General features: G+C 37.2%; 1 protein-coding gene across 2 annotated transcripts in view; it reads right to left on the bottom strand.

Annotated features, from left to right (window-relative positions):
* LOC123880605 overlaps window positions 1–15,900 on the bottom strand; it is an 83,351-nt gene that overhangs the window by 14,006 nt on the left and 53,445 nt on the right. For both annotated transcript variants that reach the window (XM_045928802.1, XM_045928803.1), the window contains exons 7-18: window positions 10,754–10,917; window positions 9,759–9,932; window positions 8,977–9,097; window positions 7,456–7,563; window positions 6,138–6,281; window positions 5,616–5,701; window positions 5,353–5,521; window positions 5,127–5,252; window positions 4,602–4,719; window positions 3,998–4,115; window positions 3,125–3,231; window positions 2,399–2,472 (exon numbers count right to left, since the gene is read on the bottom strand). In XM_045928802.1, the coding sequence (XP_045784758.1) occupies window positions 2,399–2,472; window positions 3,125–3,231; window positions 3,998–4,115; window positions 4,602–4,719; window positions 5,127–5,252; window positions 5,353–5,521; window positions 5,616–5,701; window positions 6,138–6,281; window positions 7,456–7,563; window positions 8,977–9,097; window positions 9,759–9,932; window positions 10,754–10,917 (1,509 nt within the window). The remainder of the gene's footprint in view (window positions 1–2,398; window positions 2,473–3,124; window positions 3,232–3,997; window positions 4,116–4,601; window positions 4,720–5,126; window positions 5,253–5,352; window positions 5,522–5,615; window positions 5,702–6,137; window positions 6,282–7,455; window positions 7,564–8,976; window positions 9,098–9,758; window positions 9,933–10,753; window positions 10,918–15,900) is intronic.

Below are 15,900 nucleotides of genomic sequence, written 5' to 3'. Positions count from 1 at the left end.
GAAATTTTGTTTGTAATGATTTACATAATCCTTAAATTATGAATACGAGGCTATAAAAATCGTATCTATACTCTAGACCGCACAATGAGTTAACTCCACGTTTGAACATAAAATTAAACTTCTTAAACCAAAGTGTTTAATTGAGACGAAATAACTAACTGCGGAGCTGGGATCTGAATATATCTAGATTGATTGTATAAAACTGTGTAATGTGTGTCCTTAAAATTTACTTTATTATAGAAATAAGAATTGTAGATAATATCTCTATTAAATATGTGGGCATGTGTGTATTTTTAGATCTCTATTAAATATGTGGGCATGTGTGTATTTTTAGATAAAAATGATAATATCTAGAGCCGAAAGGGTTTTTTGTTCTGAATATTTGCTTTTCCCTTTCAATAATTAGTATGGCTTAGGAAGCAAGTATTCGGCCGGGAATTAATTAATGTAATAAAGTTACTTAATTTCCAGTCTAAATAATAAATTCAGTTTCTCTTCTTTTTTTCTAAATACTCAACTGTATGAGTAAATAAACAATTATTTACCAGAAATAAATGCACTTGGGTATAACTATCATCTTTTATTTGCTATATTTAGATACATTTTCCTAGACATTTAATAATGGAGATTCAATTTGTTTGGAGGCTAGACTATCGTATTGTAATATTAACAAAGCCAAAGATACAAAGAAACCATGTATCGAACTAACTTGAGCTCCAATATTAAGATTTTCTCATATGACCTATTTACCAATCACAATTTCCTATTATTAAGTAAAAATTAGGTTAGGTTTTTTTTTCAGCAGTGCACCTATTTATAATACTAGCTCTTATTCAGCATTAAATAGGGATTAGAATTGAATTAGCAGTCTAATGCAGTCTGATGGAATGACTCTTGTCGTTACAATTATTGATTTGGTAGAAAAAAATCACTCAATAGCTAAAATAAGGTGGTGTACTAATAAACTACTAGCTACCGCGGTATCAACATAGTCTTCATCAACATGGACAGCTTTCACCGGCTCACTACTGAGCGCGGACTTCATAGAGAACTCTCAGACTTGTAGTTTTCCTCACGATGTTATTCTCTGCACTAAACAAGTGATGTTTTAAATTAATTGTAATGTATACAACTACGAAAGATTTAGGAATAGTTGCCAAAGTTTCGAACCCTGACCTTCTAGTAGATAGAGAAATGACTTAACCACGGTGCCATCGCGGTTAATAATCATTTCAAGAAATGTACGAGAGGCAGCGAGCATCGATGGCTGCGAGCGGACAAAAAAAAAAGGGCAGGTATAAACCTTTTTTTTTGTGTGTCATTGTTACGCCGAGGTTTTGGGAGATCGAGCGACGACACTGTATTCTGGTAAAACCTAGGGACATTCGAAAGCATAATTCGGGAGAACTATTAATTTGATATCCATGACTTATAAAGTCGGATTTAATTAAAAAAAAGGCACACGGTCGATTAGGTGGCTCCTGGCGGCAGAGTTCCGGCACACCAATACACGCCATGTCTTATAAGCAGCGACTTCCCGACCTCTAAATTGGCCAATTTAGACATAATATAACAAATGAATATATATACCAAAATATACCATGGTAAGGGGCGAGCCCAGAGCTCATTGAAAAGAACCTAGGTTTACGTACCTAGGCAATTGAAAACGCTTCGCAGCGCAAATAGGGAAGTTGACTGCAGCCCCATAACAATGCTAAAAGACCGGATACCGGTGCAGGGATCCCCCGTGCTAGAAGGAGCTCTGGTCAGAGAAGATGGCCAAATCGGCATATACATGTATCAACCGACCTTTCATTCAGGCCAGAACGTATAAATTAAACTTTTTCTTTCCTCCTCAGGTTTTTTCTCTTGAGAGAGTTGAATGAGTCAAATTAATAGCTCTATAAGATAAAGTTCTTCTTTTAAACCGCGAAAGTCTGGTAGTTTGATTGGGGACGTCTACATTGTCCACCCGACGTATTGTGCCTGCCATATACTTGGCATTACGTGTATTAACATATAACTCCAAATGCTAAAGGTGTCCCTGAGTTTAGCCGTTTTATTTATAATAATTTCCTCATTATAGCCAATCACCAAATATTAAACAGAGACGATTCACGTACCATCACAGTGCGCTGCATAAATAGTTGAAATTACACGAGAGTAATGCATAGTGTTTTTTTTTTAATTGTATAGACTAACATTGCTGTAATCAGACCTGCTAGCAAGTGATGATGCAGCCTAAGATGGAGCGCGCTTGCCTAGAAGTTGCCTATTCACTTGCCTATTGTCTAGTGTAAAATAAATACTCTCAAGCTAGCCATACAAAGTCGGAGAGGGTCGTTAGTATAAAAACAATTTATCATACTGTTCAAAACCATGGTGTATAGGTACGTACCGTTGTCGGATGTTGTGTTGACTTGGTTTCAGCGTCATCACCATCACTCAAGTGCACGGTGATCGACGGTGTTGCTGCAAAAAATAGCATACTGAACCAGCGATATAATTGTTCGACTAGATACAGCGCTTCGTAGGATACAATATGTTACAACGAACATCGGTGTCCGCACTCTTGTCAATCGTAAATTCGTAAAATCCACTTTAGACACACAATCCGTTTGTAAAATTAAACTTGCGTGGTAACTCAAAATTATTATTACATTATTCCTATGCATGTTATCATTAAATGAGTAGATATAGGTAGCTTTAGTGCCAATAGTCTGTTCTAACTTATCTATGTTAGAAACTACATAAAAACTACTAGTTAGAAACGGACTGCGTCTAAAGCGAATTACCTACGATTAACAAAATTGCTTCACATCGTTGGAACATGTTGTTATTACGAAACGCCGTATCTGTCGCCGTATTATGTCGCTGAGTATAAGGAATATATTATAAAATTCTCTTTAGAAAGGAATCTTGTTGCCAGTCAATCAAAATACAAAAGCCGGACTCGGTGCTTTATTAGGCTGGATATGTTGCTCTAACAGCCGAACGTATCTTTCATAATAAGTAGCTAAATATTTTATAATAGCCATTACAAAAGTTTCTTGTTATCAGGCGGTACAAGCAACGATTTTAGCTGAGAAAAATGAAAGGGCTAAATTTAAATATCCGTACGTACTTTCATATGATGGTAACGGAGGTATCATTAGAGGTTCCAAAGAGGTGGTTCTTCGGTGGTGCCTGCTTGTACTGGGTCCTGGTTGTTCCTCAGAATGTGCCCTATTGCTGCGAATTATTGTAACGATGTAGGCACTAACCATTTAAGCATATATATCAGGCAAACTGGTTAAATTACCTATTATTTACTACTACCGGAACACCGGCCTGCCTACTAATACTAAGAGAGTAGGTACCTAACACTGATAATAGCCACTGAGCTCATTTTTATTTAATCCATTGAATACATTGGTACATTTATTTTTAATCCGTTGAAGGTTTCCTACGAAAAATTATTTTAATTTCACTCAGTGAAACTTAGGACCGGCGCACATATGGCAGAGCGCAGCGCAGAGCATGCCCGTGAAGTTTTCTAATCGCGTGACACATTACGGGAATTTCTACCAGAGCATACGCGAGCACGCGCGCGATTTTGGTATCCATTCATGGATATTATCGTCATATTTGTCCGAGAGCCGTGATAGTCTAGTGGTTCGGACGTCTGCCTTCTATTCGGGAGGTCGCAGGTTCAATCTCGGGTTTTTCCGAGTTAAAGTAACGTGGATTTGACCTGCAGCTCGCTCCAGGAATGCGCGGGACCTCAATTGCTTTTATATATGGCATAATATTGTATATCAAATCTTTGAAAAGAGCAACCGCCGAGTTTCTAGGTGGTTCTTCTCGGTAGGAAAGGCATTCCGAACCAATGGTAGATGCTTTTGACGATTCAAAAGAACTTGTAAAAGTCTAATTGAGTAAAAATATTTTGAATTTGAATAAAAAACAGCGCCCGCCGCGCGCCCTGCCCCTAAGTACTAAAGTTTATATAACTTACTTTGTAGGTTTCAATAAAGACATCTGTAAAGATTTTGGAACAGGAGCCGGCGCCGTGCGGTGGAATATATGACTGCCTTGACGCGACCCCGGCTGCCGAGCACTCACACCAACAATCACTGAACGAAATTTGTAAAAATTAGTGTACTCTCCCCTCTCTGTCGCATCCCTCATTGCTGAGGATCATGACCCCTTCTCATAACAATAAAGGTTTCATTGTAATAGAAACGCAAGGGATTCCGCGACACTTCCCCTAAACCTCGACGAAGAATGTTATTTTTACTTTAGGTTTAACGATTAGGTATTATCAGATGTTTCATGTTATTATGTTTCATTTTGTAAAAAGTTTTCCCAAATCAATAAACCGACAAACAAATACACTTTCGCATTTGTAATTTATGGGTAGTGATGAGACGGGATTTGACGCAACCAGAGTGAGGTGCAAACTTCTCTACTACTGGCTGCGATTGGGAATTTATTGACTGAAAACTCTAATTATAATTTGACCCGATCCTTGAGTTGAGCCCGGGACCTCAAGATTCTAAGAATAAGCTAGCCACAAGTGACTAGACCGATAAGGCAGTTTACAATGAATATTAAATTACCTTCAGATTTAAACTTTGTGGGGTCGAAATTAGGTGCGGCCTTGCTCTCATGCACCATAGCAGCCACGCGCTCGCGGGCTTCGTGCTCGATAACCGCTTCGTCAGCACTTGAACGTGCCTACAACACACAAGTGAGTATTATTAAAAACACGATAATCCTTCCAAACATCGACAGTTTGATTACTGAATTGCGTTCGATATTCTTAAAGCCGATTTCCCATTTGTATTGCTGGTCGCTGCATCATGGTCCGTTTCAATTTTTTATCACATAATCGTAGAGTAAACTACATAGTTCAAAAGGTTGCGAAACCTCAGTTCCGCAACCTTTGAGCTATGTAGTTCAAACAAGGACAAGATTCGAATTTAAGCCAATAGGTATTGGAGTCCCAAGGTACAATAATGGTAAACTCGTACCAGAAACCACAACGTGGCAGACTCCTACCATGTATATTAGTCTTAACATAAAGGCTTTAGGGAGTTTTAATCCTCCCGCTTGTGGAAAATATAGGTTGGTATAACAGTTACCCTGATTTGGAGACGATCCACCATATCCTGCAACTCTGCATCAGTCATTTCCCTATCGGGATTTTGAGCGGACCATATCGTCATTTCATACGTCAACTTAGCCTCCTTCACTTTATTTTCCCATGTCTGTAAAGATTTACCGTTGTGAACTCGGTAGTGTAATATCATTAATATAAATCATTGAATCATTGATTACTACAGATTCTCATCAAGCAAAGATGCTTACTCTTAATGTTTTTTGAGGATCAGGGTCCTTTGGCGACTCCGTGAGAATGAAACTTGTGGACGCGGATCCTAGGTCGTCCATAGCTATATACCCGATCCCTGAAAGATCATTGCTATTTCTGCCGACAAATTTAGGAATCTGCACCAGCTTATCTATCATATATTTAGGCCTATAAACAAAAAAATACAGTTATGTCGCGCTGCGCTATACGTACATTATAACAATAACATCGCTGAAGTAAGTATAAAATCTGAATAATTTACCTTATCAGTTTACAGTGACGAGTGCTTTTCGTTAATCTTTTGCAAACCAGAAGCATGTCAGTTAGCAAAATAACTCGGGCATCAGTCTAAAAAAAAATTGATGCATCTTTAATAATATTATATAAATATAGCACATTGGTCCTATATTACCAAAGATAGTAAAACAGATACAATATTATACAACTCATAGAAATAAATAAGAGAAACAGATCATTCGCAAAAGCATACTGGTAAATCATTATAAAGAAGAATTCGCAGGCTCTTGCTTAGGTGTTATTTACACGTACTTATTATAAGTTTGATTTTCATCAGTTTCAACAGTTTTCATTATTTCCGTTACTAGAAATAAATTTACATCAGGACGACATGACACCTACTTATTCACATATAGAAAATTAATACATAAAAATATATATATTGAATAGTGTATGGATGCATCCAAACACGAAGTGGGCAGCGGCATAGTAAGTGTATTGAAGTGTAGTGTAAGTTAATGTATTATCTATTTTTGATGACTCTTGCCTCCTTAGCACCATCACGGAATCGAAGGTTGGCTTGGTGGATGAGGCATCGGCTATGGTACGGGCGACAGTGGAGCATGGGGGTTCTCAAGTTAATCGACGAAATCAATTTGAACTGGCGTTCCAGCTCGTCATCTTTGAGATCCTAGAAACCAAATAGATTTTTGTAACGATTAAGGGCCAGATAAGCTTTATCTAACGGATAAATTTTACATTTTGACAAATACCCAATTATATAAAACCCGTCATAACTTCATATCTGTTATATATTATACTTTATACCTACTAATAAATAAAATTGGAGTGTCTGTCTGTAATTTCGAAATAACTACCTCATATTAAGCTCATATTATGGTTATTTGAACGGTACCATAACTGAATCACACGTTTTTTAAATTTTTGTCTGTCCTTTGGACCTTGCGGACCCAACTCCTCAACCCTGATGCTGTAAGGAATTGCATTCCTAAATCCTGGTGATCCATCAGGATTTTTAAAGGATCATCTGCTTATTTGTTTTTACGTGGTACAAAAACAAGTTGTATCCCGGAGACGGGCTATTACGAAGAGGCTACTTTTGTCCTGGGAAATCAAAAGTTTCTACGGGATATTTAAAAACCTAAATCCACGCGGGCGAACCTACGGGCATCAGCTAGTTTGTTAAATAAAGTTTATCTGGTAGTTGTCCAACAGGCCCTATTGAATTAAGAGCCCGAGCGAGGGCGAGACCTTCGTTATTTTATAAAAGCTGAAATATTCTCTGCTGTCCCCAACACAGGGAAGGACAATCAAGGACAATGTAGTTTGAATTATAGTGGCTTTGGTAACAGGTGAAAAACTTACGTCAAAGTTAAATTAGTGTGTTTATAATACTTTCTTCATATCAAAAGCACGTCATGCATTGGCAGACACTAAGTGTTGTGAGAACCCTCTGCCAGGCACCTGTAAACTTTCAAAGTATAAAGGATACCTGGCAGGGGATTACCACATGCCACCACAGCCTGCAATTGTCTGGTAATGCATGGCGTGATTTCTAATACTTTTCCGACGAAAATATAAAAAAAATTACACCTTGTACTTTGACATGAGATTTTTACATCTTTGTTACCTGTTATCTTCCAAAGCCACCATGATCCAAACTTCATTGTTGCTGATCGTTTTTCCTTGTGTTGGGGATATAATACGCAGATAAACTTTCAAATTTTATAAAATAACAAAGGTCTCTCTCTCGCTCTCGCGGGCTCTCTCTCTACGTAGATTAATTTATAAAAGTAAGTTCTTAGGATCTAATAAAAGTCATCGATGCCAATTGCACTACTTACAGATTCATAAGCTTCCAGTGTTAATTGCAACTTGTTCAATTTTTCATATTCCTCTCGTTGTCGGACGGAGCGATTCACATCAATCACGTAGGCTTTAGCGGTGTCTTCCTATAAATAAGTATGAATTTGCTATCTTTCTTACCTTAAATACATAACTGAGCCAAAAGATGCAGTAAATAAAACTAGTTAATGTAGGTTGATAAAATCCCCGCATCTCCGGATTTCAAGGATATTTGTAGGCAAAACACGTTTTAATTTTAAATGCTGCTTCGCCTAAAATGTACGGTAAGGCGTTGACTGTTTTGTTATTGATAATAATCGTGGATAAACTGAGCTTTTAGTGTAAAGAAGCATAGATAATTAGGCGACGAACACAGCAAAACCTTCCGTACATCAAACATTAAATTCAATATCCACCGCAAAAATTGACTGAGCGAAATTGCTGCCTAGTTTCTAGGCTAGGTACGATAGGTAGAAATTTCTTAGTTCGACGCATACCTACAGAGTGTAGGGCTGAGATATGCAGTCGTTTTTGATAACAACTCAAAATCATTATTATATTTGGAATATTCTGAGTCTTCGTGTTTTCTTTGCATTAAATACCAATACTTTAAACCGTAATTTTATTTACTTCAATTTCATTTTAAATCCGTACCCCATATAAGTAACAATATTTTAAAAGTTCAGTTGATAAAAGCTCTCCGTAGTCATGCCTCCGTTCACCCAAAGTTAATAGCTCATAGCTAGATAGGTAGTTTGTTCGTCACGTTGACGTTAATTTCGATAAAGAGATAAATAAAAGATACTGTTAAATGAGTGTTTGTATTACACTGATTAGTTTCGTATGATAGAGCCGGCATCGCAACGATGTAACGCCGGTGTAGCGCTATTGCTAAACTTCCTAAACTTATAAGTTAGTTCAGGGTTTGCTTAAAGAACTTAATTAATAACATAAAAATGTACGAGTGGCTCGTACGGGGTTCCAAAGTACAGAAATAGAGTTCATGGTTCAATAAAGGCGTGTCGTTGGAGTATTTAACAATCAACTGTTTCTGGCTGAGATAGGTGAGCGTTGAATTAAGTGTTTATAATACTATTATTTTATTAAATTTTATAATTAGGCTTAGGCGCAGTCCGCAGCATGCGATATTTGAGTGCTGTGTGTTTGATCAAGAGAGGAACTTAGCGAACGGAAAGGAAGATACATTAACTCCCAAGAACCTGATTCCCAGAATGCTCAAGAACGAGGAGGAATGGGAAAAGTACGCTAAGTTCATCAAACACATCATGAAAACGCGCGAAGATGACGAATGGGAGAGACAAAGACCCTAAAAGAACAACTGCCTTCCTGACGCAATGCTACGTGCATTTCCGGGAAGCCGTGAGCGGAGACACCGAAGAGTGGAGGAGGTTTTTAGTCCGTAGGTCACTGCGAAACACCTGCAGTGGAGTCGGGCATGCCAGACGGTATCCATGAGGATTTTCCTCCTCCACACAAAAAAAAAATTGTTAATACGTTACCATAAACTGTAGTGCAGAACGTTCAGGACTTTCATCAGTGTTATCAATGAGCCTTCGTAAAAGTAAAGTATACTTCGTCAGTCTCTGCATTGGCTTCACGAAAAAGTCGTTTAGTTGCAGTCTGAAATTAATCATTAATTTTAAGTATACTTGAAAATTCAATACAGGATCAAAATTAGAGGTGGTAATTGGTAACATAGTGTCATACTTAACACACTTTTCAGAAGTCAATAATAAATGTGTCGTGGACTGATTTTTATTCAGTTGCCATATTATCTAGGTAAAATTAGTTATTACTTTCAAGTATATTAAAAATTTAATACAGGTTCTAAATAAAAGTTTCCTATTATTATCTAGGTAAAATTATTACTTTCAAGTATATTAAAAAATTCAATACAGGTTCTAAATCAAAGTTTCCTTTTTTTCCAAAATTTGAAAAACACGCAGACTAGCAAGACTTCACTTACTTTAGCAGATTATATAATCAGTATTTAGCTGACTTTATTAAGACTTGATCAATATTGTAAAGTTAATAAATGGAAATAATTACTTCTATCTGTCCCCTCGTCGGGTGTAGGGGGACAGATCGGACTATTTCTTCCTATCTGTCCCCCTGAGGGGACAGAGCAGGGGGACAGATAGGAAGAATTCAGGTAAACGAGTTATATTCATCCTGCAAAGTTTTAAAATTGAGGTAGTATATACTTGTAGCCAGTTCACAGTCGATATGCCAAATATTCACGAAGATGTGTATTAGCAATTCCAAAAAAAGCTGGATTTACCTTCTGCTTTCCTTCTGGTTATAGCACCAGGAGAGATACAAAGAAAACTCAGGGTCGTTTCGCTTGGAATGGTAGTACTCGAGGAGTTTGCTTTGTCCAACAACATACTTTTCATATGGAAACATTACGTCAGTGAAGGACGTGAATCCGTTAGCCATTAATTCTGTATTGAAACTGAAAAACAAAAGTATATACATGCTTGTCCGATTGAGAGAATAAATAAAAACTAGTGAACTCCTTGGCCCGTGAGAGCCGAACCTCGTTATTTTATAAAAGCTGAAAGTTTCTCTGCGCAATGTCCCCAACACAGGTCGTAGGGACGATCAGCGACTATGAAGATTGGATCATCGTGGCTATGGCAGATAACATTACCACACAACATACCTCCTAATTTGAGATCAGAGGCCGAATTAGCAAAATATATATTTTTTAATAATAATTTACTTGTTTCATTTTTTACATGCCTCGACCGGAAGTGTCTTTCTGGCCTCGTGTTATAGACGTCCTTGCCAAGGCTCAGCCATCACTCACACTCAACCAGAAAACGCTTACTTCCCGGTCTTGTGGAGTAATAATGTACATATTTATTTTTTCTCTCTCGTCTGGCTTTTACAAAGATTAGCCAATATCAAGTTTGTAGTTATTTGTAACAAGTTAGTTAAACTATACAAGTATGGACCCCGTCTGTGCCGGCACTCGCCGACATACGCACGGCACCCCCTTAGAGCCCTTTCCAGTCAGTTTTAACAAAAAAAAAACACTCCAAAAAGGCAGAGCACGCCTGCCAGCTAACACCAACACAGACGAAGTCCCCAAATGTACATATTACTATTAATAAGAACAAACATTCCAAGTTCAAACTTGTGATATGAAATGAAACATACTTACTTTTCTGGACACTTGTATTACTGTCCGAGAAGTTTATCTTTCGAACTACAGGGTATGAAATGTGCAGATTTCATTTCATTTTTCAGAAAATATTATCGTTTACTCACGGTCGGTCATTTAAAACGCCATCCTTGATCATTGGCATCATGACCATGGTCCAAAAGTAGAGGCTGGCGTTTAGAACGTCGGGAATGTTCGCAAACAATTTTTCCGTATCAATGTTCAACATTTTTTGCTTGTTTTGTAGTGCATGCGCTGCTGCGATGAATACCTATGAACAATTTAATTTAGATTTGATATAGAACTAGGTAGTTTTTTGCCGAGTATTAGAAATTCTCAAAATTCTTTTATCTTAGTAGGAGACCTACTTTATATCGAGAATAATGAATAAAGAATATTTATTGATCGTAAAAAATACTATAACGTATAATAAGCACAAGCAATAAAATATGTTAATTGTAATTGGCACTTATCACATATACTAGGAGGTAGTTATTTCGAAATTACAGACAGACACTCCAATTTTATTTATTAGTACTTATAGATTATCACACTAATATTATAAAGGAGAAAGTTTGTATGTGTGTATGTGTGTGTGTGTGTGTGTGTGTGTATGTTTGTTACTCCTTCACGCAAAAACTACTGGACAGATTGGGCTGAAATTTAGAATGGAGATAGATTATACCATGGATTAGCACATAGGCTACTTTTTATCCCGGAAAATCAAAAAATTCCCACGGGAATTTTAAAAAACCTACATCCACGCGAACGAAGTCGCGGGTATCAGCTAGTAAATAATATTTATAAGCTTACATGAAAAAGTTACAACAGAGGTTTATTTTGTGAAATCTTAACGAATACGATGAAAGTCTTGTAAACTATATAATATCGCTTTTAAACATGTAAAATTATATTCGATAAATAGTAGTAAGGTAGAGAGAACGACAGATAAGGAGAAAGTACCTACAAAATCTCAAGTTTTGACAGAATATTTATACTACTCTGCAAGCTATCATCACCATCATCAACCCATCGCCAGCTCATTGATTAGGATGGTCTCCCAAAATGAGAAGGGTTTGGCCATAATCTACCACGTCCAAGTTTAGAATGGCAGACTTCACATACGTTTGAGAAAATTATGGAGAACTCTCAGGAATGCAGGTTTTCTCACGATCTTTTCCTTCACCGTTTAAGCAAGTGATACTGAAATACTTCAAACGCACGTAACTCCAAAAAGTTAGAGGTGCGTGCCCGAGATCGAATCCCAGACCTGCCGACTAGGAGGTCAAAGTTAACCACCAGGCCTATCACTGGTTTTCCTGTAAGTTATAGTGACCTACATTGCTAAACTTTCTCAAAGACCGCTTTGCAAGGCTTCGGCGCGATTTTCAATCAAGTTTTTTGCAGTGCCATAACATCGCTGCGATGGTATAAGCAAAATTATAAAATTAAAACATTAAAAAAGTCCTTTGCGAAGATCATTCGTACCTCTATACAGAGTGTAACCAGAACGCTAGCAAAAACGGATACTACTGATGATTACTGATACCATAAAGAAACTACGAAAAAAATTCCTATACTTTTACATTTAAAAGTTCACAATATATTGCAAATAAAACGCTAGAGGTCAACGAACGTTCTGCACATGTAAATCACATCTAATTCCGAAAATTTTAAGAAATTCCTACCGGATTTTTAAAATCTTAACGTGGACCAAGTCGCGGGCATCATCTAGTAGGCTATAAATGATATCATGCGGACGAAGTCGTGTGCTTTTTCATTTCATTTATTTATTTTCAATAACAATAACAATATTGGTTTCTTCGTGCTCATAACCGCTTGAAGGCTTGTCTGAGCACTGCACATTCCTGTATATTTTGTAAGTACAATATAAGCTTTTGTAAGTGTAGGGGTTAACCAGCTAGTCTCAAATTAAAGGAGTTCAATAAAATATTCGCCACGGAACAAAAAAGGAAAGTCCCCGTCCCATTGATCATGGATCGTTTTGTTGGATAATGGTATATACCTTTGCGTTTTTTATTCTTACACTGATTGGAATATAATTAAGTATTATTGCTTCAGTATGAAGCATTATCGGCGGTTCTATCGATCGTCAACGTACCTACTTATTACTCCTACATTACAATATTATTTTATTGTCTAGTTCATACTAGTTTCCACCTTAATGTGCTTGAAGCCTAGTTTCCATCATGCAAGTACTTATGCAAGCAAATTGCACGAAGTCTTAGTAGTGGAATGGTAGCTCTGCCCTGTAAGCTGCATATTGCTTGTAAAGTAGTTTTGAACTAGTAAAATAGTTTTGAAGCTTAGGAAAAAGCACAACAGCTGTCAAGCGATAGTTGCACAGTAGCGCGCAAGCGCGTGTAATCTCTGTTGGGACTTGTACGCTTGTATTCTAAAGGGCCGGCGCACATATGGCGGAGCGCAGCGCAGAGCATGCCCGCGAAATTTTCTAATCGCGTGACACATTACTATTTCATTACATTACATTATTTCTACCAGAGAATGCGCGAGCACGCGCGAGACTGCGCGCGGATGCGCGAGTATCCGCACGGATGCACAATTGTTTTTAGATATATTTCAATGAGGACAATATTTTGACTGTCAAAAATGCTCTGCGCTGCGCTCCGCTATATGTGCGCCGGCCCAAACATAGTACCATAAAAGTCCAATAGGAGTCTAAAAGCAGCATTGATACGTATATGCCGGGATATTACATGTATAAAGCTAGAATAATATTTGTTATGCTTTGAGACTGGGCGTGTGTCTGGATGACCAAAAACATGACTGGTAAAATTTCGCATCTATCAGATAAAGTTCATTTTGTAAGACATGGCAAGCAGCTTTATTAGTAATCATAAAACTTTCTTTGTATTGGTACAAAAAATCGTGCAATTCCAGTATCTTTTCGACCATTTACAATAATGTAAAATTAAAATAAAAACGTCATTCTGAATCCATCTTCCTAAAATATATTTCTAATAATATAAAATATATCCGTTATAGACTTTGAACCATCCAACCGATGTGCCAGGATGTGTGCCATCCAAACTGCTTTAATTAAAAAAGCAAAAATGTGAAGATGTTTTTTAGCTTAGTAAAGTAGTATACGCTGGGTATCCGCTAGTTTTTAATATAATTTTAATATGAATCATAGTAATTTTCATATGACATATATCGATCAGAATATTTGTTAAAAAAATCCTAGTTTCTGAAAACGCAAAAGGCACTAGAGAGCCGAGAAAGCGCGTCGCCCACCGACAACAAATAGAGTGGCGCGCGCATAACAAAGACGACGAACCAATTTTTTTGGATTATAGCTAAGAACACTCTCGATCAAGCCACCTTTCAAACAAAAAAAACTAAATTAAAATCGGTTCATTCGTTTAGGAGCTACGATGCCACAGACAGATACACAGATACACACGTCAAACTTATAACACCCCTCTTTTTGGGTCGGGGGTTAAAGAAGAATTAATAGAGAAACATATAACACGACTGACAGTTGCCATTTTTAACCCCCGACCCAAAAAGAGGGGTGTTATAAGTTTGACGTGTGTATCTGTGTATCTGTGTATCTGTCTGTGGCATCGTAGCTCCTAAACTAATGAACCGATTTTAATTTTTTTTTTTTTGTTTGAAAGGTGGCTTAATCGGGAGTGTTCTTAGCTATACCTACTCCAAGAAAATCGGTTCAGCCGTTTGAAAGTTATCAGCTCTTTTCTAGTTACTATAACCTTCACTTGTCGGGGGTGTTATAAATTTTTAATTTACACTTGTATTTATAAAATACCTAATTAGAAAAATGCTGTGAGTCCATTTGTTCATTTGATAAATGCACAAATTATTATTATCAAAGAAAACTTAGGTAAAGGCCGAGGATGTATCACGCATAGATATTCTATTAGTTTCTAATTATTTCTATGCTCTATGAATGAGAATGCCTTTCATAGGCCATGTGAGTTATTATGGACGTAACATGACTTAATTAAAATGCCGTGTACAGAGCTCTAAAAACAAGCCCAGCATCAATTACTGTGGATAAAAAGAACGACTGGTGAACATTGTAAGTAGGTACACCAGTCAGGTAGAGTCCGTTTTGCGAGACATACAACAAAGTCTGTGTGTTTGTAAAAACATCGTTAAAAGTTTCTCGACCGCTGCGCTTCGAACAAACAGAAGTTAAATTTTACATGCACCTATTTCAGAAAGGTACATAAGACTTTAAGGCAAACAGGTATATTACGTGCCTTTTTAACAAGATTCTACGAATACAGCTCCTTTTAGTCGCGAATCAACGAACATAATTGAATAGAAGTCTAAATTTGGGACTCACCCTTTTACTGAATTCCATTTTACGATATTGGCTTAGTATCTTTCGCGAGACAACTGAATTAAAAAAAAACCGGCCAAGTGCGAGTCAGACTCGCGCACTGAGGGTTCCGTACTCGGGTATTTTTTCCAACATTTTGCACGTTAAATCAAAAACTATTATGCATAAAAATTAATAAAAATCTGTTTTAGAATGTACCTACAGGTAAAGCCCTTTCATGTGATACCCCACTTGGTATAGTTATCTTACTTTGAAAATTGAAACACATTTTGAATTCTTTTTAAATGATATAATCACAAATTCGTGGTTTCCAGATTTATTCCTGTACTTGTGCTATAAGACCTACCTACCTGCCAAATTTGATGATTCTAGGTCAACGGGAACCCTATAGGTTTTCTTGACAGGCACGACGGACGGACGGACAGACGGACAGACGGACAGACAGACAACAAAGTGATCCTATAAGGGTTCCGTTTTTCCTTTTAGGTACGGAACCTTAAAAACAACCAAAAAGAATTGAAGAAGAGCTGAGAATCAGCGCACGAATTCTTTTTGGTCCTGTAGCATGATATTATATCTTGCATTACTTCTCATAATATTTTATCTTCTTACCTGTTTCAGTGACCATCTTTTGCTCTGCGGTTGCTCGCATACTCAGTACCTACCTAATAAGTTATTAACTGAGTGTTCGTTCCATAAAAAATTGCTACGCCATTTAAAATGATGTTTTGTCTTTTTATATTTTTAAACCATGCAAAATGAATCTAGTTTAACCAAAGTACGCCATGATTTCATTCGGCGACCGCGACCAAACCTATTCAGAATTATTCTACACTTATTCTGAATTCTATGAGGAGACCTATTTTAGGTATAGAAATATGATTTACGTTAAACATGTAG

The sequence above is a fragment of the Maniola jurtina genome, chromosome Z, assembly GCF_905333055.1.
Source record: "Maniola jurtina chromosome Z, ilManJurt1.1, whole genome shotgun sequence".
NCBI classification, from domain to species: domain Eukaryota; kingdom Metazoa; phylum Arthropoda; class Insecta; order Lepidoptera; family Nymphalidae; genus Maniola; species Maniola jurtina.
The sequence above is the reverse complement of the archived record's forward strand: the minus strand, read 5'-3'. Positions and strand labels throughout refer to the sequence as shown.